The sequence below is a fragment of the Nerophis ophidion genome, linkage group LG21, assembly GCF_033978795.1.
Source record: "Nerophis ophidion isolate RoL-2023_Sa linkage group LG21, RoL_Noph_v1.0, whole genome shotgun sequence".
Lineage (NCBI taxonomy): Eukaryota > Metazoa > Chordata > Actinopteri > Syngnathiformes > Syngnathidae > Nerophis > Nerophis ophidion.
Window position 1 is genome coordinate 43,271,599 of NC_084631.1, and position 22,617 is coordinate 43,294,215.

The 22,617-nt window shown below is 45.1% G+C and overlaps 2 protein-coding genes across 5 annotated transcripts in view; one reads left to right on the top strand and one right to left on the bottom strand.

Moving 5' to 3' along the window:
• The window catches only part of mturn (maturin, neural progenitor differentiation regulator homolog (Xenopus)), a 16,827-nt gene extending 1,808 nt beyond the window's left edge, over window positions 1–15,019 (bottom strand). Inside the window, exons 1-2 of the mRNA XM_061881491.1 lie at window positions 14,822–15,019; window positions 3,371–3,493 (exon numbers count right to left, since the gene is read on the bottom strand). Of these exons, the coding sequence (XP_061737475.1) occupies window positions 3,371–3,493; window positions 14,822–14,980 (282 nt within the window). The 5' untranslated portion in view covers window positions 14,981–15,019. The remainder of the gene's footprint in view (window positions 1–3,370; window positions 3,494–14,821) is intronic.
• LOC133540143 (SH3 domain-binding protein 5-like) overlaps window positions 1–22,617 on the top strand; it is a 46,919-nt gene that overhangs the window by 9,161 nt on the left and 15,141 nt on the right. For 3 of the 4 annotated variants that reach the window (XM_061882679.1, XM_061882675.1, XM_061882677.1), the window contains exons 2-3: window positions 18,955–21,505; window positions 21,619–21,681. In XM_061882679.1, coding sequence (XP_061738663.1) covers window positions 21,422–21,505; window positions 21,619–21,681 — 147 coding nt within the window. In that variant the 5' untranslated portion in view covers window positions 18,955–21,421. Of the gene's footprint in view, window positions 1–18,954; window positions 21,506–21,618; window positions 21,682–21,717; window positions 21,848–22,617 lie in introns of those variants that run through there. The other variant, XM_061882678.1, reaches the window with a different exon arrangement.

Below are 22,617 nucleotides of genomic sequence, written 5' to 3' on the forward strand. Positions count from 1 at the left end.
TATGAAAAAATGACAGAGAGGAAGGCGAGAAACACTTTTTATTTCAACAGACTTTCGCGCCGTCCCTTCCGTCAAAACTCTAAAGGCCGACTGCACATTTCCTATCTTCACAATAAAAGCCCTGCTTCATGCTGCCTGCGCTAACAAAATAAGAGTCTCGGAAAGCTGGCGTGCACAAGTGATGTGCACGCCGGCTTTCTGAGGGATCGCTTGTGCACGCCAGTTTTCCGAGACTCTGTATTTAGTTAGCGCAGGCAGCATGAAGCAGGGCTTTTATTGTGAAGATAGGAAATGTGCAGTCGGCCTTTAGAGTTTTGACGGAAGGTACGGCGCGAGAGTCTGTTGAAATAAAAAGTGTTTCTCGCCTTCCTCTCGGTCATATTTTCATAATAATGATCTTGCAGCAGCCAGCGTCATCTCACAAGACCCTCCGGTACCGTGAATGTCATTTAAGTGGCATCTTGGTGAAGATTGATGATCACTCATTTTTAGGTCTATTTTTTTAAAAGCCTGGCTGGAGATCGACTGACACACCCCCCGCGGTCGACTGGTAGCTCGCGATCGACGTAATGGGCACCCCTGGCGTAGTGGGTAGAGCGGCCGTGCCAGAAACCTGAGGGTTGCAGGTTCGCTTCCTACCTATTGACATCCAAATCACTGCCGTTGTGTCCTTGGGCAGGACACTTCACCCTTTGCCCCCGGTGCCGCTCACACTGGTGAATGAATGATTGGTGGTGGTCGGAGGGGCCGTAGGCGCAAACTGGCAGCCACGCTCCCGTCAGTCTACCCCAGGGCAGCTGTGGCTACAGATGTAGCTTACCACCACCAGGTGTGAATGAATGATGGCTTCCCACTTCTCTGTGAGCGCTTTGAGTATCTAACAATAGAAAAGCGCGATATAAATCTAATCCATTATTATTATTGATCTATGGTATTTACGTGTAATAGAGGTGTAATTGCTTGTAGACTACTCCAGCAGACTTCCACTCAAGCTAGCTAGCTGTTCTTGTACTTGTTCAATGATTTTGGGGCCAATGTCTCTAGATTGCCAGGTTTATTTACCACCGCAGTCTCAGTCATTACGAACCCAAACTATTTCTCCGTTCGTCCTGATGCTCATTTTCTCTATGTTATATCCCATTCCTTTATGCTAACGACGTTAGCGATCCGAATGGACCTTTTTTGTGATGTGTAAAGTTGAAGTAGCAAATAGTAAATGAAAAGGCGTAGTTTCCTCTGCCTTCTGTTCTGCTCGCCATTCTGTTGTCGTACAAGAATGTAGCTTATAGTTTGATTTAGCATGCTGATTGACTCTTCATGTATTCATCCGGCCTATTTCTATTCATTTGTCCATCAGTCAAATATTTTTAAAAACTACTCCAATTGTTTAGCTGACTATTTATATTTTTGTGTGGCATTGCATTAGTCTTTTACAAGAATAAATCAATACAAAGAAAATAATGCCACGTCCACCATCTGATATGTGGAGACATTTCACCCCAACCAATGTAGACGGAAAGGCGGTGTACATTTTCAAATAGTGTGCAAAGAGCTAGGTCAGGTATGCCACAAAGATGCAGCAGCATATAGACAAGTGCCCAATAATATATCATTATTGCAATTCCCCATTCATTCCCATATATTCCCATGGAGTCAGCTGGAGGCGTGTCTTAATGAAATTAAACAATGGATGTCCGCTAACTTTTTGCAACTTAACGCCAAAAAAACGGAAATGCTGATTATCGGTCCTGCTAGACACCGACCTCTATTTAATAATACAACTTTAACATTTGACAACCAAATAATATAACAAGGTGACTCGGTAAAAAATCTGGGTATTATCTTCGACCCAACTCTCTCCTTTGAGTCACACATTAAAAGCGTTACTAAAACGGCCTTCTTTCATCTCCGTAATATCGCTAAAATTCGCTCCATTTTGTCCATTAAAGACGCCGATATCATTATCTATGCGTTTGTTACGTCTCGTCTCGATTACTGTAACGTATTATTTTGGGGTCTCCCCATGTCTAGCATTAAAAGATTACAGTTGGTACAAAATGCGGCTGCTTGACTTTTGACAAGAACAAGAAAGTTTGATCATATTACGCCTGTACTGTATATACCTTTATATACATATATACATACATATATACCTATACTGTATATACCTTTATATACATATATACATACATATATACCTATACTGTATATACCTTTATATACATATATACATACATATATACCTGTACTGTATATACCTTTATATACATATATACATACATATATACCTATACTGTATATACCTTTATATACATATATACATACATATATACCTATACTGTATATACCTTTATATACATATATACATACATATATACCTATACTGGCTCACCTGCACTGGCTTCCTGTGCACTTAAGATGTGACTTTAAGGTTTTACTACTTACGTATAAAATACTACACGGTCTAGCTCCATCCTATCTTGCCGATTGTATTGTACCATATGTCCCGGCAAGAAATCTGTGTTCAAAAGACTCTGGCTTATTAGTGATTCCCAGAGCCCAAAAAAAGTCTGCGGGCTATAGAGCGTTTTCATTTCGGGCTCCAGTACTCTGGAATGCCCTCCCGGTAAAAGTTCGAGATGCCACCTCAGTAGAAGCATTTAAGTCTCACCTTAAAACTAATTTGTATACTCTAGCCTTTAAATAGACTCCCTTTTTAGACCAGTTGATCTGCCGTTTCTTTTCTTTTTCTCCTATGTCCCACTCTCCCTTGTGGAGGGGGTCCGGTCCGATCCGGTGGCCATGTACTGCTCGCCTGTGTATCGGCTGGGGACATCTCTGCGCTGCTGATCCGCCTCCGCTTGGGATGGTTTCCTGCTGGCTCCCCTGTGAACGGGACTCTCGCTGCTGTGTTGGATCCGCTTTGGACTGGGACTCTCGCGACTGTGTTGGATCCATTATGGATTGAACTCTCACAGTATCATGTTAGACCCGCTCCACATCCATTGCTTTCTTCCTCTCCAAGGTTCTCATAGTCATTATTGTCACCGATGTCCCACTGGGTGTGAGTTTTCCTTGCCCTTATGTGGGCCTACCGAGGATGTCGTAGTGGTTTGTGCAGCCCTTTGAGACACTAGTGATTTAGGGCTATATAAGTAAACATTGATTGATTGATTGATCTCAACTCTGTACACTGCTGCTGGAATTTTAATTTTCCTGAAGGAATCAATAAAGTACTATCTATCTATCTATTTGAGATGGTTGGAGAAGCAGATTGTTGGAGGATCGAGCGGGATCCGACCTTACCTGTTTGTGTACTGTTGAGCAATGCAGAATTAGAATAAGACAAGAAACATCAACGTTGTCTTACAGGTCTGAAGGACGTGAAGACCTTCTGCAGCACCTCCAGCAGGGTCTTCTTGCCGCAGGACGAGATGTAGTCCTGAGCCAGCTGGAGGAAAGGTAGGCAGTCCTCGCTCTCGCTCCACACATGCTGCACAAACACAGCAAATACATCCTTGTCACAACAGGAAGTGAAGCTGGGTCAGGTTGAAGCTAGATGTAGAAGCGGGAAGATTGCATCAGATAAACAACAATGGCCGTGCATTTATGCTGCAAAGTCGTAAAAGGCCGCCGCTTCTTATTACGGACGACATCGAAACACAGACAGGAACTGAAAGATAAAGTCTATCTATTTCATGATATTTGCCTTTACTTTTGTGGTTTCATCGGTAAGAATTGCACTCGGAGCTGATCAATCAATCAATCAATGTTTACTTATATAGCCCTAAATCACCAGTGTCTCAAAGGGTTGCACAAGCCACAACCACATCCTGGGCTCAGATCCCACACCAGGGCAAGAAAAAACTGCACCCAATGGGAGGGGACCGCAGATGTGGGGAGACATGTTACATATACTGTACGTCCAGGACTTCATAGAGAATAGCTTTGTTTATTAAAATAAAATAAAAAAGTTACGGCAGGCTTCGCTACACATCTTAAAGTGTGCCAACTATCCGTCTGTTAGTGACAGACATTTTGTTTTTTTCCAGTGAATAGTATAGGTGTCCCCATCTGATAGTGATATTGAACATCAATGCGACATCCACACAAAAACCCAAGTATCAGACGATATCAGCTTGTGTGTAAAATGTGCGATACAAGCAGTGCTACTTGTGTGTGATATCATGTGCGATACAGGCAGTGCTACTTGTGCGAAGCTGGACAGTCAATGAACATCTAAATCAGGGGTGCCCACTACGTCGATCGCGAGCTACCAGTCGACCGCGGGGGGTGTGTCAGTCGATCTCCAGCCAGGCTTTTAAAAAAAATAGACCTAAAAATGAGTGATCATCAATCTTCACCAAGACGTCACTTAAATGACATTCACGGTACCGGAGGGTCTTGTGAGATGACACTGGCTGCTGCAAGATCATTATTATGAAAATATGACCGAGAGGAAGGCGAGAAACACTTTTTATTTCAACAGACTCTCGCTCCGTACCTTCCGTCAAAACTCTAAAGGCCGACTGCACATTTCCTATCTTCACAATAAAAGCCCTGCTTCATGCTGCCTGCGCTAACTAAATACAGAGTCTCGGAAAACTGGCGTGCACAAGCGATCCCTCAGAAAGCTGGCGTGCACATCACTTGTGCACGCCAGTTTTCCGAGACTCTTATTTTGTTAGCGCAGGCAGCATGAAGCAGGGCTTTTATTATGAAGATAGGAAATGTGCAGTCGGCCTTCAGAGTTTTGACGGAAGGGACGACGCGAAAGTCTGTTGGAATAAAAAGTGTTTCTCGCCTTCCTCTCTGTCATTTTTTCATAATAATGAACTGGCAGCAGCCAGCGTCATCTCACAAGACCCTCGGGTGCCGTGAATGTCAATCAAGCAAGCTACGGAATTTGCCGCCAATGTTTTTCTTGTAAAATGTATGGAAGCTGGATGAATTAGATGCCAAAAACCAACCACTTTCATGTGGTATTGTACAGAAAGGACCACTTTTTTTCTCCTCCATTTGAAAATGTGGGCGTTATCATCATTACTGTCTGATTCCAATCAATGCAAGTCATCAGAATCAGGTAATACACCAACTTATATTCTTGTCTTCATGAAAGAAAGACATCTATATGTGTTACACATGCTTGTATTATCATTAAACACATTTAACTTGTTTACAAAAATGTCTCTTTCATAAATAAATAAATATAAATGATATATATAAATGAGGTAGATCCCCTCGAGTTGGTCAATTGAAAAGTAGCTCGCCTGCAGAAAAAGTGTGGGCAACCCCTGATCTAAATGTCCTCCAATAAGCACACACTTTCTTCTATTTAATGAAAATTTTATACAAAAGGTAAACATGATTGATTGATAAACATGCTCGCCTATTTCAGGGGTCAGCAACCCAAAATGTTGAAAGAGCCATATTGGACCAAAAATACAAAAACAAATCCGTCTGGAGCCGCAATAACTTAAAAGCCATATTACATACAGACAGTGTGTCATGAGATATAAATTGAATTATGAAGACTTGAAGGAAACTAAATGAGCTGAAATATATCTACAAATGAGGCATAATGATGCAATATCTACATACAGCTAGCCTAAATAGCATGTTAGCATCGATTAGCTTGCAGTCATGCAGGGACCAAATATGTCTGATTAGCACTCCACACAAGTCAATAACATCAACAAAACTCACTTTTGTGCATTCATGCACAATGTTAAAAGTTTGGTGGACAAAATGAGACGGGAAAAGAAGTGGCATAAAACATGTAAAGTTGTACATGGAAACAAACTACGATGAGTTCAAGGACCGACAAAATCAGTAAGAAAAAACGGAGCTCGCCAATTACTCGAATCTGTGAAGCATGTTTAATACAAACAGTGTGCTTTATGACAAATAGGGAGGTTTGTGTCATGTTTGTCCTCCTACAGAAACTATATTAAAACAAAAAATATATTTTTTCCCTTAATCTTTTTCCATTTTTCATACATTTTTGAAAAAGCTCCAAAGAGCCACAAGGGCAGCGCTAAAGAGCTGCATGCGACCCCCGGCCTATAGACCACTAGGAGCAAGCAGCTACACAACAGTTAAGCACACAATAGCACACAAGCTAAACATACGTAACAATCATTAAAATATTGCAGTGTCAAACAGCACATGTGTCAATGTAAACAAACATTACAATAAGTATAGTTGCATATCATTTTTACACATGCAAAATCTCCAAAGCAGAAGCCTATTAGAAAGTGTCCAGTAACAAACGTGTCCGCATCATTCAATTTACTGCATCATGAGCTTGACTTCATGAATTATTGTGGCCACCACGTGTCACTGAAAAATAATTACACTCCCCTTCAACTTAAAGAAACAAGTCTATTCCAGCACTCAACACTGGGAATAGTGTTCATGTATGGCAGTGTGCACTCCTCAACACTGGGAATAGTGCTCATGTATGGCAGTGTGCACTCCTCAACACTGGGAATAGTGTTCATGTATGGCAGTGTGCACTCCTCAACACTGGGAATAGTGTTCATGTATGGCAGTGTGCACTCCTCAGCACTGGGAATAGTGTTCATGTATGGCTGTGCACTCCTCAACACTGGGAATAGTGTTCATGTATGGCAGTGTGGACTCCTCAACACTGGGAATAGTGTACATGTATGGCAGTGTGCACTCCTCAACACTGGGAATAGTGTTCATGTGTGGCAGTGTGCACTCCTCAACACTGGGAATAGTGTTCATGTGTGGCAGTGTGCACTCCTCAACACTGGGAATAGTGTTCATGTATGGCAGTGTGCACTCCTCAACACCGGGTATAGTGTTCATGTATGGCAGTGTGCACTCCTCAACACTGGGAATAGTGTTCATGTGTGGCAGTGTGCACTCCTCAACACTGGGAATAGTGTACATGTGTGGCAGTGTGCACTCCTCAACACTGGGAATAGTGTTCATGTATGGCAGTGTGCACTCCTCAACACTGGGAATAGTGTTCATGTGTATCAGTGTGCACTCCTCAACACTGGGAATAGTGTTCATGTATGGCAGTGTGCACTCCTCAACACTAGGAATAGTGTTCATGTATGGCAGTGTGCACTCCTCAGCACTGGGAATAGTGTTCATGTGTGGCAGTGTGCACTCCTCAACACTGGGTATAGTGTTTATGTATGGCAGTGTGCACTCCTCAACACTGGGAATAGTGTTCATGTGTGGCAGTGTGCACTCCTCAACACCGGGAATAGTGTTCATGTATGGCAGTGTGCACTCCTCAACACTGGGAATAGTGTTCATGTGTGGCAGTGTGCACTCCTCAACACTGGGAATAGTGTTCATGTGTGGCAGTGTGCACTCCTCAACACTGGGAATAGTGTTCATGTATGGCAGTGTGCACTCCTCAACACTGGGAATAGTGTTCATGTGTGGCAGTGTGCACTCCTCAACACTGGGAATAGTGTTCATGTGTGGCAGTGTGCACTCCTCAACACTGGGAATAGTGTTCATGTGTGGCAGTGTGCACTCCTCAACACTGGGAATAGTGAGTACTGTCACAGTATAACATCAAGTAGGGTTCCACCCATTAAACACCCATATTTATACCGGTATTGGCCTTTTTTTAGTTTTTGTTTTTTACTAGAACTGTAGTATATCAGCACATACACTATAGACACATAAAACACTAGTATTTATTTGACAAAAAACTGGCAAAGTACATAGTAATAACCCCCCCCCCCCTTCTCTCCATGGAGCACTGCTCTCCTACAGCCTGCCTTCTCTGCTTACATAAACTTGTCAAAGTGTTCCATTTTGCCTAGGAATTCCAGTTTTTGTTCTTCCTTTCTCCTTCTCCGGCGTGTTTCGGCTACCGCGGCGAGTCGTGTGCCAAGCGACAGTTTGCGCGGGCTCAAAAAAAGGAAGGCGGGGAGTTTTATTTTGTGTGATTCAGTCAAATAAAAAGGTGACAGAGATGGAGAAAAGATAACACCGCCTAAAAATACACACTTTGTGTGAATTGACGAAAAAGGACAGTTATTGTATAAGTATAGAAGAGCAGGCAGCAGCACACACATTCTCCTACTTTTCTCTAACATCCTGTCATGATTCGTGGACCGGATCGTGTTTTGTTTAGTATGTTCTGTTAGTTTTGGACTTCCTTAGTTCCTGTTTTGTGCACTTTGGGTGTTTGTTTTGGTTTCTATGGGTACTAATTGGTTTCACCTGCCTCTGATTAGTGCTCTGCACGTTCACCTGCTGTCGAGCACTCATCAGAGAGCTATTTATTCACAGCCGGTATGCAACTATGACGTTGGGTTACTCCTGTTCTTGATTCCTGTTCTGATTCCTGTGCTAAGTTGTCACCTTAGTTTCCCGTGCGATCGGCACCTTTTTCTGTGTGCCAAGCCTGCCACCCCATTCGTGAATAAATAATAATAATAATAATTTATATCGCGCATTTCTATTATTAGATACTCAAGTGGGAAGCCATCATTCATTCACACCTGGTGGTGGTAAGCTACACCTGTAGCCACAGCTGCCCTGGGGTAGACTGACAGAAGCGTGGCTGCCAGTTTGCGCCTACGGCCCCTCCGACCACCACCTGTCATTCACTCATCAGTGTGAGCGGCACCGGGGGCAAGGATGAAGTGTCCTGCCCAAGGACACAACGGCAGCGATTTGGATGTCAATAGGTTGGAAGCATACCTGCAACCCTCAGGTTGCTGGCACGGCCGCTCTACCCACTACGCCATGCCGCCAAAATAGCTCTCTGATGAGTGCTCAACAGCAGGTGAATGTGCAGAGCACTAATCAGAGGCAGGTGAAACCAATTAGTACCCATGGAAACCAAACAAACACCCAAAGTGCACTAAACAGGAACTAAGGGAGTCCAAAACTAACAGAACATACTAAACAAAACATGATCCGGTTTACGGAACATCACATATCCAGGAAGAAATTATGTCAGCCAGCTTAAAAAATGTATTTCCCAAGTTACATGACGGAGTTTTTTTTTTAAATGTTTGCCATATTCATATAGGAGAAATTATTGATGCAAGTTGTGTTACAGATTGTGTGATGTGTCATATAATCAACTTCAACCTGCCAATAGTTCACCAGGAAGCCTGACAATGTATCAAATCCTGAGTCTAGTTTGTGAGGATGAGTGAGGAGAAATCCCATATTTGGACCAAATGTCCCTGGAGATGGAGCATATTTTGACATGCCAACACTGGACACGTAATAAAGATGTTCACTGCTGAATGAAACACTACATTGAACATTGCTGGTCCCATGTTTCCTCAAAGAATGATGCTTAAAGGGGGTGAACAAGGGGAGGGGTCAAAAGCAGAGGACACATTTCGCCACACCTAGTGTGTGTGTGTGTGTGTGTGTGTGTGTGTGTGTGTGTGTGTGTGTGGGACAATCATTACTACTTTAACTTTAAAACTTTAACTTAAAAAACTACTCAGTCCAGCTGTTTACTGACATATAAATAGCTTTTACTGCGAAATGATGTCTGATATCTCCACTCCAGAGGGAAATTGACACTACAGCTGCTAACAGTTGAGCTCCAGAGGAGGGTCAGTATGGTGACTAAAGAGCGTTTTTGGCATTTTTCAATGAGTTCATGTCTTTTATCTGGCACTTAAGTGTGCTAAGATGGGTGAGGTCCATCTGTAAGTGCACTTAAGTGTGCTAAGATGGGTGAGGTCCATCTGTAAGTGCACTAAAGTGTGCTAAGATGGGTGAGGTCCATCTGTAAGTGCACTAAGATGGGTGATGTCCATCTGTGAGTGCACTAAAGTGTGTCAAGATGGGTGATGTCCATCTGTAAGTGCACTTAAGTGTGCTAAAATGGGTGACATCCATCTGTAAGTGCACTTAAGTGTGCTAAGATGGGTGACATCCATCTGTAAGTGCACTAAAGTGTGACAAGATGGGTGACGTCCATCTGTAAGTGCACTAAAGTGTGCTAAGATGGGTGACGTCCATCTGTAAGTGCACTAAAGTGTGCTAAGATGGGTGACGTCCATTTGTAAGTGCACTTAAGTGTGCTAAGATGGGTCACGTCTATCTGTAAGTGCTCTAAAGTGTGCTAAGATGGGTGACGTCCATCTGTAAGTGCACTTAAGTGTGCTAAGATGGGTGATGTCCATTTGTAAGTGCACTAAAGTGTGTCAAAATGGGTGAGGTCCATCTGTAAGTGTACTAAAGTGTGTCAAGATGGGTGATGTCCATCTGTAAGTGCACTTAAGTGTGCTAAGATGGGTGACATCCATCTGTAAGTGCACTAAAGTGTGGCAAGATGGGTGACGTCCATCTGTAAGTGCACTTAAGTGTGCTAAGATGGGTGTCGTCCATTTGTAAATGCACTTAAGTGTGCTAAGATGGGTGACGTCCATCTGTAAGTGCACTAAAGTGTGTCAAGATGGGTGAGGTCCATCCGTAAGTGCACTTAAGTGTGCTAAGATGGGTGACGTCCATTTGTAAGTGCACTAAAGTGTGTCAAGATGGGTGAGGTCCATCTGTAAGTGCACTAAAGTGTGTCAAGATGGGTGGGGTCCATCTGTAAGTGCACTAAAGTGTGCTAAGATGGGTGAGGTCCATCTGTAAGTGCACTAAAGTGTGTCAAGATGGGTGACGTCCATCTGTAAGTGCACTAAGATGGGTGATGTCCATCTGTGAGTGCACTAAAGTGTGTCAAGATGGGTGACGTCCATCTGTAAGTGCACTTAAGTGTGCTAAGATGGGTGACATCCATCTGTAAGTGCACTAAAGTGTGGCAAGATGGGTGACGTCCATCTGTAAGTGCACTAAAGTGTGCTAAGATGGGTGACGTCCATCTGTAAGTGCACTAAAGTGTGCTAAGATGGGTGACGTCCATTTGTAAGTGCACTTAAGTGTGCTAAGATGGGTGAGGTCCATCTGTAAGTGCACTAAAGTGTGTCAAGATGGGTGATGTCCATCTGTGTCAAGATGGGTGACGTCCATCTGTAAGTGCACTTAAGTGTGCTAAGATGGGTGAGGTCCATCTGTAAGTGCACTAAAGTGTGTCAAGATGGGTGATGTCCATCTGTAAGTGCACTAAAGTGTGTCAAGATGGGTGAGGTCCATCTGTGAGTGCACTAAAGTGTGTCAAGATGATCGACGTCCATCTGTAAGTGCACTTAAGTGTGCTAAGATGGGTGACGTCCATTTGTAAGTGCACTTAAGTGTGCTAAGATGGGTGAGGTCCATCTGTAAGTGCACTAAAGTGTGTCAAGATGGGTGATGTCCATCTGTAAGTGCACTAAAGTGTGTCAAGATGGGTGAGGTCCATCTGTGAGTGCACTAAAGTGTGCTAAGATGGGTGACGTCCATCTGTAAGTGCACTAAAGTGTGCTAAGATGGGTGACGTCCATCTGTAAGTGCACTTAAGTGTGCTAAGATGGGTGATGTCCATTTGTAAGTGCACTAAAGTGTGTCAAGATGGGTGACGTCCATTTGTAAGTGCACTAAAGTGTGTCAAGATGGGTGAGGTCCATCTGTGAGTGCACTAAAGTGTGTCAAGATGATCGACGTCCATCTGTAAGTGCACTGAAGTGTGTCAAGATGGGTGATGTCCATCTGTAAGTGCACTAAAGTGTGCTAAGATGGGTGACGTCAATCTGTAAGTGCACTTAAGTGTGCTAAGATGGGTGACGTCCATCTGTAAGTGCATTAAAGTGTGCCAAGATGGGTGAGGTCCATCTGTATGTGCACTTAAGTGTGCTAAGATGGGTGACGTCCATCTGTAAGGGCACTTAAGTGTGCTAAGATGGGTGACGTCCATCTGTAAGTGCACTAAAGTGTGCTAAGATGGGTGACGTCCATCTGTAAGTGCATTAAAGTGTGCCAAGATGGGTGAGGTCCATCTGTAAGTGCACTTAAGTGTGCTAAGATGGGTGATGTGCATTTGTAAGTGCACTAAAGTGTGCTAAGATGGGTGACGTCCATCTGTAAGTACACTAAAGTGTGCTAAGATGGGTGAAGTCCATCTGTAAGTGCACTTAAGTGTGCTAAGATGGGTGACGTCCATCTGTAAGTGCACTTAAGTGTGCTAAGATGGGTGACGTCCATCTGTAAGTGCACTAAAGTGTGCTAAGATGGGTGACGTCCAGCTGTAAGTGCACCAAAGTGTGCTGAGATGGGTGAGGTCCATCTATGAGTGCACTTAAGTGTGCTAAAATGGGTGACATCCATCTGTAAGTGCACTAAAGTGTGCTAAGATGGGTGAGGTCCATCTGTAAGTGCACTTAAGTGTGCTAAGATGGGTGACGTCCATCTGTAAGTGCATTAAAGTGTGCCAAGATGGGTGAGGTCCATCTGTAAGTGCACTAAAGTGTGCTAAGATGGGTCACGTCCATCTGTAAGTGCACTAAAGTGTGCTAAGATGGGTGACGTCCATCTGTAAGTGCACTTAAGTGTGCTAAGATGGGTGATGTCCATCTGTAAGTGCACTAAAGTGTGTCAAGATGGGTGACGTCGATCTGTAAGTGCACTAAAGTGTGTCAAGATGGGTGAGGTCCATCTGTAAGTGCACTAAAGTGTGTCAAGATGGGTGAGGTCCATCTGTGAGTGCACTTAAGTGTGCTAAGATGGGTGACGTCCATCTGTAAGTGCACTTAAGTGTGCTAAGATGGGTGACGTCCATCTGTAAGTGCACTAAAGTGTGCTAAGATGGGTGACGTCCAGCTGTAAGTGCACCAAAGTGTGCTGAGATGGGTGAGGTCCATCTATGAGTGCACTTAAGTGTGCTAAAATGGGTGACATCCATCTGTAAGTGCACTAAAGTGTGCTAAGATGGGTGAGGTCCATCTGTAAGTGCACTTAAGTGTGCTAAGATGGGTGACGTCCATCTGTAAGTGCATTAAAGTGTGCCAAGATGGGTGAGGTCCATCTGTAAGTGCACTAAAGTGTGCTAAGATGGGTCACGTCCATCTGTAAGTGCACTAAAGTGTGCTAAGATGGGTGACGTCCATCTGTAAGTGCACTTAAGTGTGCTAAGATGGGTGATGTCCATCTGTAAGTGCACTAAAGTGTGTCAAGATGGGTGACGTCGATCTGTAAGTGCACTAAAGTGTGTCAAGATGGGTGAGGTCCATCTGTAAGTGCACTAAAGTGTGTCAAGATGGGTGAGGTCCATCTGTGAGTGCACCAAAGTGTGCTAAGATGGGTGACGTCCATTTGTAAGCGCACTTAAGTGTGCTAAGATGGGTGACGTCCATCTGTAAGTGCACTAAAGTGTGCTAAGATGGGTGACGTCCATCTGTAAGTGCACTAAAGTGTGTCAAGATGGTTGATGTCCATCTGTAAGTGCACTAAAGTGTGTCAAGATGGGTGATGTCCATCTGTAAGTGTACTAAAGTGTGTCAAGATGGGTGACGTCCATCTGTAAGTGCACTAAAGTGTGCTAAGATGGGTGAGGTCCATCTGTGAGTGCACTAAAGTGTGTCAAGATCTGTGACGTCCATCTGTAAGTGCACTACAGTGTGTCAAGATGGGTGATGTCCATCTGTAAGTGCACTAAAGTGTGTCAAGATGGGTGAGGTCCATCTGTAAGTGCACTAAAGTGTGTCAAGATGGGTGATGTCCATCTGTAAGTGCATTAAAGTGTGTCAAGATGGGTGACGTCCATCTGTAAGTGTACTAAAGTGTGTCAAGATGGGTGATGTCCATCTGTAAGTGTACTAAAGTGTGCTAAGATGGGTGACGTCCATTTGTAAGTGCACTTAAGTGTGCTAAGATGGGTGACGTCCATTTGTAAGTGCACTTAAGTGTGTTAAGATGGTTGACGTCCATCTGTAGGTGCACTAAAGTGTGCAAAGATGGGTGACGTCCATCTGTAAGTGCACTTAAGTGTGTTAAGATGGTTGACGTCCATCTGTAAGTGCACTTAAGTGTGCTAAGATGGGTGATGTCCATTTGTGAGTGCACTAAAGTGTGCTAAGATGGGTGACGTCCATCTGTAAGTGCACTTAAGTGTTCTAAGATGGGTGACGTTCATCTGTAAGTGCACTTAAGTGTGCTAAGATGGGTGACGTCCATCTGTAAGTGCACTTAAGTGTGCTAAGATGGCTCACGTCCATCTGTAAGTGCTCTAAAGTGTGCTAAGATGGGTGACGTCCATCTGTAAGTGCACTTAAGTGTGCTAAGATGGGTGACGTCCATCTGTAAGTGCACTAAAGTGTGTCAAGATGGGTGAGGTCCATCTGTAAGTGCACTTAAGTGTGCTAAGATGGGTGAGGTCCATCTGTAAGTGCACTTAAGTGTGCTAAGATGGGTGACGTCCATCTGTGAGTGAACTAAAGTGTGTCAAGATGGGTGAGGTCCATCCCTAAGTGCACTTAAGTGTGCTAAGATGGGTGAGGTCCATCTGTGAGTGCACTAAAGTGTGTCAAGATGGTTGACGTCCATCTGTAAGTGCTCTAAAGTGTGGCAAGATGGGTGACGTCCATCTGTAAGTGCACTAAAGTGTGTCAAGATGGGTGAGGTCCATCTGTAAGTGCACTTAAGTGTGTCCAGATGGGTGACGTCCATCTGTCACTAAGCAGGGCGGGTCTGATGGCCGCCGCAGCACACATGGCTGTAAATAATCCCAGCATGAAGATGGAGGAGGGGATGCTGCATCACCCTTACACATCGTCACCAGAGACCTTTATTTTGGATAGATGCAAGTGTGACATATTCCCTACTGTACGGTGCTGGATAGATGCTGGATATGGATATAGATGCTGGATAGATGCAAGTGTGAGATATTCCCTACTGTACGGTGCTGGATAGAAGGAGGCCCACTCACGAAGGTGTCAGTTCCGCAGGGACACAAGACGTAAAAAGAGACACCGGGCTCGGCGTAGAAGTCCAGCCGCCTCTCGTCGTCCTCCTCGGCAAAGATGAGGTCGAAGGGGTTGCCGGAGCACCACTTCTCGGCCGCCTCCACCAGATGCTTGAACTCCATCCTCGCATCTCCCGTAGCCCCCCCCCCTCCCCCTCCCGCACTCTCCTCCCACCTCCTCCCGTCCTTCCTGCACGCCCGCTGCTCCACGTAGAAGAAGAAGAAGAGACAAAGAGGACGAGCAGTTTAATGCTGCATCACTAATGCCGCATCTCTCCTCCTCCTCCTCCTAGTCTAATGCTGCATCTCTCCTCCTCCTCCTAGTTTAATGCTGCATCTCTCCTCCTCCTCTTCCTCCTAGTCTAATGCCGCATCTCTCCTCCTCCTCCTCCTAGTCTAATGCTGCATCTCTCCTCCTCCTCCTAGTTTAATGCTGCATCTCTCCTCCTCCTCCTAGTCTAATGCTGCATCTCTCCTCCTCCTCCTAGTTTAATGCTGCATCTCTCCTCCTCCTCCTAGTCTAATGCTGCATCTCTCCTCCTCCTCCTCCTAGTCTAATGCTGCATCTCTCCTCCTCCTCCTCCTCCTAGTCTAATGCCGCATCTCTCCTCCTCCTCCTCCTAGTCTAATGCCGCATCTCTCCTCCTCCTCCTCCTAGTCTAATGCTGCATCTCTCCTCCTCCTCCTCCTAGTCTAATGCTGCATCTCTCCTCCTCCTCCTAGTTTAATGCTGCATCTCTCCTCCTCCTCCTAGTCTAATGCTGCATCTCTCCTCCTCCTCCTCCTAGTCTAATGCTGCATCTCTCCTCCTCCTCCTCCTAGTCTAATGCTGCATCTCTCCTCCTCCTCCTAGTTTAATGCTGCATCTCTCCTCCTCCTCCTAGTCTAATGCTGCATCTCTCCTCCTCCTCCTAGTCTAATGCTGCATCTCTCCTCCTCCTCCTCCTAGTCTAATGCTGCATCTCTCCTCCTCCTCCTCCTAGTCTAATGCTGCATCTCTCCTCCTCCTCCTCCTAGTCTAATGCCGCATCTCTCCTCCTCCTCCTCCTAGTCTAATGCCGCATCTCTCCTCCTCCTCCTCCTAGTCTAATGCTGCATCTCTCCTCCTCCTCCTCCTAGTCTAATGCTGCATCTCTCCTCCTCCTCCTAGTTTAATGCTGCATCTCTCCTCCTCCTCCTAGTCTAATGCTGCATCTCTCCTCCTCCTCCTCCTAGTCTAATGCTGCATCTTTCCTCCTCCTCCTCCTAGTCTAATGCTGCATCTCTCCTCCTCCTCCTAGTCTAATGCTGCATCTCTCCTCCTCCTCCTAGTCTAATGCTGCATCTCTCCTCCTCCTCCTAGTCTAATGCTGCATCTCTCCTCCTCCTCCTAGTTTAATGCTGCATCTCTCCTCCTCGTTTACTGCATTGCTCCTCTCTCCTCCTCCTCCCACATCCACGAGCCATTTTATGAAAGCACTTGCACGCAAGAGGGACGCGGGGGGGAGTAGGGTGGAGGGGTGGGGGTGTTGGACGCGTATTCAAAGTTGTTTCTTCAGTTCTCACACATTGACAAGCACTTGTATATTGTGGACAAATGGAAGGAATGCTTTGTTCATCTTGCCAGGTAGTTTGGTGCATGATTGCATCATGTTGTTACACATAGCTTCTATAACCCAAACATCAAGCATTCTTTTACACACCAATATATATATATATATATATATATATATATATATATATATATATATATATTAGGGCTGGGCAACGATTACAAATTTTAATCGAAGTTAATCACACTATTTCTCCGATTCATCGCGATTAACTGCATTGTATACACAAAGCCCAATAATGAATTCAAAAGTAGTGTGTAGTGCACCTTTATTGGAATATTCTCCCACATGAACAAAAGCGCCAAAACTTTTGTTGTGCAAACACAATTTAAATCAATCCTTGTTAAACAGTAGCAGTTAAATAGCATATTTTATGAAAATCAACTCCAAAAATGTAAATACAAACATTTAAGCTTATTGGCACTGCCAGGGTATTTAAGTTATCCTGTTTGTTATGGAAAATAAATATAATCTACATACAAATCTCTGAGCCACAATTATAACATCTGAACAGGCAATTTCTGAGGTAACAGCAGAAACATTTTTTTTATCAGGGTCTTATGTTTAAAAAAACTATATAATAGGTAGTGGGCTGTTTTAGGGAATTTTTGATCAAATTATCCGTAGTAGCAATATTAATAATGTTGTGTTTATTCTGCGTAGTGCACTTAAAATAATTATGACCATATCTAGGAATTGATATGATGGGAATTTTCCGATTGTTTGCTTGGTGCTTTGATAAACTGAACGCATATACATGGTACTATATTGTGATGTTATGAGCCAGGGAAATAAAGAACTACCCTACCCAGCATGCAACAGGAGGGAGGAGCATGCGCGGTAGCCCGGTATAGGTTGTGTCGCCATGACGACATCTTGTATGTTGTGATATGCACGCTCTGAAAGCAAACGTTAAGAACTCAGCCAACACTCCTGGTCTGCATTATTCATAAATAGACAGACAACACATATACTCCGCTGCTTCACAGGCCGCTGGATGTAGCCGGCAAAGTATTCCCATGCTAGCTAGCCGGTCTAGCAAGCACGCCTCATTCAGTCCAAAACGGCCCGATCTATCCACATTCAGAATTGTCTGGCGGTCGTAAGTGATCCCGGAGTGACCACGCTGTAAGCCAGCCATGACATTTGCAGAATTGTCCGGTATTTTTGCCGAATGTTCCATCTTTACCAAGAGCCCCTCCACGCCGAAGTACATCCGGGAGATGCCATCTTGTTAAGAAAAGGCGTTAACAAAATAAAAGCAGGTAAACAACATACGCAAATGTGCAATAAAATAATTGTCGGCGTTAATAGATTGATGAGTTAACGCATAATTAACGCATTAATTTGCCCACCCCTAATATATATATGTATATATATATATATATATATATATATATATATATATATATATATATATATATATATATATATATATATATATATATAGTCAAGCTAAATACTGTTTTAAATGTTTTAAATATATATATATATATATGTATATATATATATATATATATATATATGTATATATATATATATACATATATATATATATATATATATGTATATATATATATATATATGTATAAATATATATATATATATATATATATACATATATATATATATATATATACATATATATATATATATATATATATATATATATATATATATATATATATGGAGAGATGCATTATCTAATATTTATACTATATTCCCTCTTGTTTTTTATAAACCGTATTTTTTGCGGAGTATTTGCCAACAGATCACTTGCCAAGTGCGGCATGAAACAAGTCCATCCTCCCGTCCGACTCCTTATCCGTGTCCTTGCATTGTGCATCTCCCACCAGCAGGGGGCGCCTAAAGTCCAGCATGACTGCTTGAGTCAAGTTGCATCAGAACGCCAACCAAACCGGAAGTTAGTTTTAGTCAAGTAAACCAGTGGTCTGGGCCGTGGCCCGATTGGTACCAGGCCGCGGAAGATTTTTTTATTCATTTTTATTTAAAAAAAAAAAATATATATATATATATATTTTTTTTAACTAAATCAACATAAAAAACACAATATACACTTACAATTAGTGCAGCGACCACAAAAACCTCCCTCTTTCATGACAAAGAAAAAAAGACCAGAGAGACTTGTGTCACATGATCAGGTGGAACAACCTATAGGATTATCATTAATATATATTATTATATTATATCATTATTATAGCAACCTATGGGATTATCTTGCTGTGTGGATCTTCAAGTTCCAACTACATCCTGTCAAAAGTGATACCTCGGGTGTCAAAGTGCATCTATCATTTTGTGGATGGCATCTTTTTACTTTTGATTGAGTCATATTACTCTCAGGTAATATTCACTCCAGCTCTGATTGAATGTGCCCAACTTCTAATAGGCGGGGATTTTATTTTGAAGGCAAGAACCGGAAGTTGTGTCCCTGCACACACCACACATCCACTAACTCTACTTTCTCTCCTACTTCGGTGCCCTGAGGTTGTGATCTGTCGGCTGCCTGCGGCCAAGCTGGCGTCTGGGACCCTCAAAGCCTCCGAGACCTTGGACGCATGCAGGGAAACTTGCTATGTGGCTTTAGAACTTGGAGAGGGTGCATCTTTGCCGGACACCCCTACTAGAACTTGGAGAGGGTGCGTCTTTGCCGGACACCCCTACTAGAACTTGGACAGGGTGCATCTTTGCTGGACACCCCTACTAGAACTTGGAGAGGGTGCGTCTTTGCCGGACACCCCTACTAGAACTTGGAGAGGGTGCGTCTTTGCCGGACACCCCTACTAGAACTTGGACAGGGTGCATCTTTGCCGGACACCCCTACTAGAACTTGGACAGGGTGCATCTCTGCCGGACACCCCTACTAGAACTTGGGGAGGGCGCGTCTTTGCCAGACACCCCCACTAGGGTACATCTTTGCCGGACACCCCCACTAGGGTGCGTCTTTGCCGGACACCCCCACTAGAACTTGGAGAGGGTGCGTTTTTGCCGGACACCCCTACTAGAACTTGGGGAGGGTGCGTCTTTGCCAGACACCCCCACTAGGGTACATCTTTGCCGGACACCCCCACTAGGGTGCGTCTTTGCCGGACACCCCCACTAGAACTTGGAGAGGCTGCGTCTTTGCCGGACACCCCCACTAGAACCTGGAGAGGGTGCGTCTTTGCCGGACACCCCCACTAGAACTTGGAGAGGGTGCGTTTTTGCCGGACACCCCTACTAGAACGGGGAGGGTGCGTCTTTGCCAGACACCCCCACTTGGGTACATCTTTGCCGGACACCCCCACTAGGGTGCGTCTTTGCTGGACACCCCCACTAGAACTTGGAGAGGGTGCGTCTTTGCCGGACACCCCCACTAGGGTGCGTCTTTGCCGGACACCCCCACTAGAACTTGGAGAGGGTGCGTGTTTGCCGGACACCCCCACTAGGGTGCGTCTTTGCCGGACACCGCCACTAGAAATTGGAGAGGGTGCGTCTTTGCCGGACACCGCCACTAGAACTTGGACAGGGTGCGTCTTTGCCGGACACCGCCACTAGAACTTGGACAGGGTGCGTCTTTGCCGGACACCCCCACTAGGGTGTGTCTTTGCCGGACACCCTTACTAGAACTTGGAGAGGGTGCGTCTTTGACGGACACCGCCACTAGGGTGCGTCTTTGCCGGACACCCCTACTAGAACTTGGACAGGGTGCATCTTTGCCGGACACCCCTACTAGAACTTGGAGAGGGTGCATCTTTGCCGGACACCCCTACTAGAACTTGGAGAGGGTGCGTCTTTGCCAGACACCCCCACTAGGGTACATCTTTGCCGGACACCCCCACTAGGGTGCGTCTTTGCCGGACACCCCCACTAGAACTTGGAGAGGGTGCGTCTTTGCCGGACACCCCCACTAGGGTGCGTCTTTGCCGGACACCGCCACTAGAAATTGGAGAGGGTGCGTCTTTGCTGGACACCGCCACTAGAACTTGGACAGGGTGCGTCTTTGCCGGACACCGCCACTAGAACTTGGACAGGGTGCGTCTTTGCCGGACACCCCCACTAGAACTTGGAGAGGGTGCGTGTTTGCCGGACACCCCCACTAGGGTGCGTCTTTGCCGGACACCGCCACTAGAAATTGGAGAGGGTGCGTCTTTGCCGGACACCGCCACTAGAACTTGGACAGGGTGCGTCTTTGCCGGACACCGCCACTAGAACTTGGACAGGGTGCGTCTTTGCCGGACACCCCCACTAGGGTGTGTCTTTGCCGGACACCCCCTCTAGGGTGCGTCTTTGCCGGACACCCCCACTAGGGTGTGTCTTTGCCGGACACCCCCACTAGGGTGTGTCTTTGTCGGACACCCCCACTAGGGTGTGTCTTTGCCGGACACCCCCTCTAGGGTGCGTCTTTGCCGGACACCGCCACTAGGGTGCGTCTTTGCCGGAACCCCCCACTAGGGTGCGTCTTTGCTGGACACCCCCACTAGAACTTGGAGAGGGTGCGTCTTTGCCGGACACCCCCACTAGGGTGCGTCTTTGCCGGACACCCCCACTAGAACTTGGAGAGGGTGCGTGTTTGCCGGACACCCCCACTAGGGTGCGTCTTTGCCGGACACCGCCACTAGAAATTGGAGAGGGTGCGTCTTTGCCGGACACCCCTACTAGAACTTGGAGAGGGTGCGTGTTTGCCGGACACCCCCACTAGGGTGCGTCTTTGCCGGACACCGCCACTAGAAATTGGAGAGGGTGCGTCTTTGCCGGACACCGCCACTAGAACTTGGACAGGGTGCGTCTTTGCCGGACACCGCCACTAGAACTTGGACAGGGTGCGTCTTTGCCGGACACCCCCACTAGGGTGCGTCTTTGCCGGACACCGCCACTAGAACTTGGACAGGGTGCGTCTTTGCCGGACACCCCCACTAGGGTGCGTCTTTGCCGGACACCTTGGATTGTTGTCCCCCCAAGGTCCGGTCTGACAATGGACCCTCTGCTAACCGGGGCCACATCTGGGGAAGAATCTCATCTTGCTGAAGAAGGAGAGGAGGTGGACCCACGAATTCAAGTGAGCCATTTTGAAAAACACTTCAGTATGAAAATGTTGCAAAAGTCAAACTGCCGACAGATGGAATGTTCCACGCTCATTTTGAACCTTCATCCAATGTTTCCTGCAAACAGGGAGAACTGGAGAAGTTGAACCAGTCCACAGATGACATCAACCGCTTGGAGACGGAGCTGGAGGTACACCCCCCCCCCCCCCTCTTCACCCCCCCTCAAAGACAACTAACTTAACTCATTTGTAGAAGAGAGGGAATTCTTGAAGATAATTTAGTAATTGCCCAACAACAAGATCTGTACCTGGAAATAAATCCTAGTTAACACCTTTGTGATGGAACCTTTGTGGAAAGTAAGAGTTCATTCTTTTCTGGGGAAGAAATATGCAAAACACTCACTTAAGACATTTGAGTGTTGAAATGGTAGATTCATACACTGCTAACTTTGCAAAGAGAGTGATGAGTTACATATTTATTACTAACCCGCCACCCCAAGGGGATAGGCGGTAGAAATGGATGGATGGATACATATATGAGAAAAAACTATTGATATCATGTGCAACACAAGCTGTCCTGACACATGTTTACTTGTGTGTGATATCATGTGTGATACAAGTAGTCCTGCAGAGTGTTTACTTGTGTGTGATATCATGTGTGATACAATCAGTCCTGACACATGTTTACTTGTGTGTGATATCATGTGTGATACCAGCAGTCCTGCAGTGTGTTTACTTGTGTGTGATATCATGTGCGATACAAGAAGTCCTGCAACGTGTTTACTTGTGTGTGATATCATGTATGATACCAGCAGTCCTGCAGTGTGTTTACTTGTGTGTGATATCATGTGCGATACAAGCAGTCCTGCAGTGTGTTTACTTGTGTGTGATATCATGTATGATACAAGCAGTCCTGCAGTGTGTTTACTTGTGTGTGATATCATGTGCGATACAAGCAGTCCTGCAGTGTGTTTACTTGTGTGTGATATCATGTATGATACCAGCAGTCCTGCAGTGTGTTTACTTGTGTGTGATATCATGTGCGATACCAGCAGTCCTGCAGTGTGTTTACTTGTGTGTGATATCATGTGCGATACAAGCAGTCCTGCAGTGTGTTTACTTGTGTG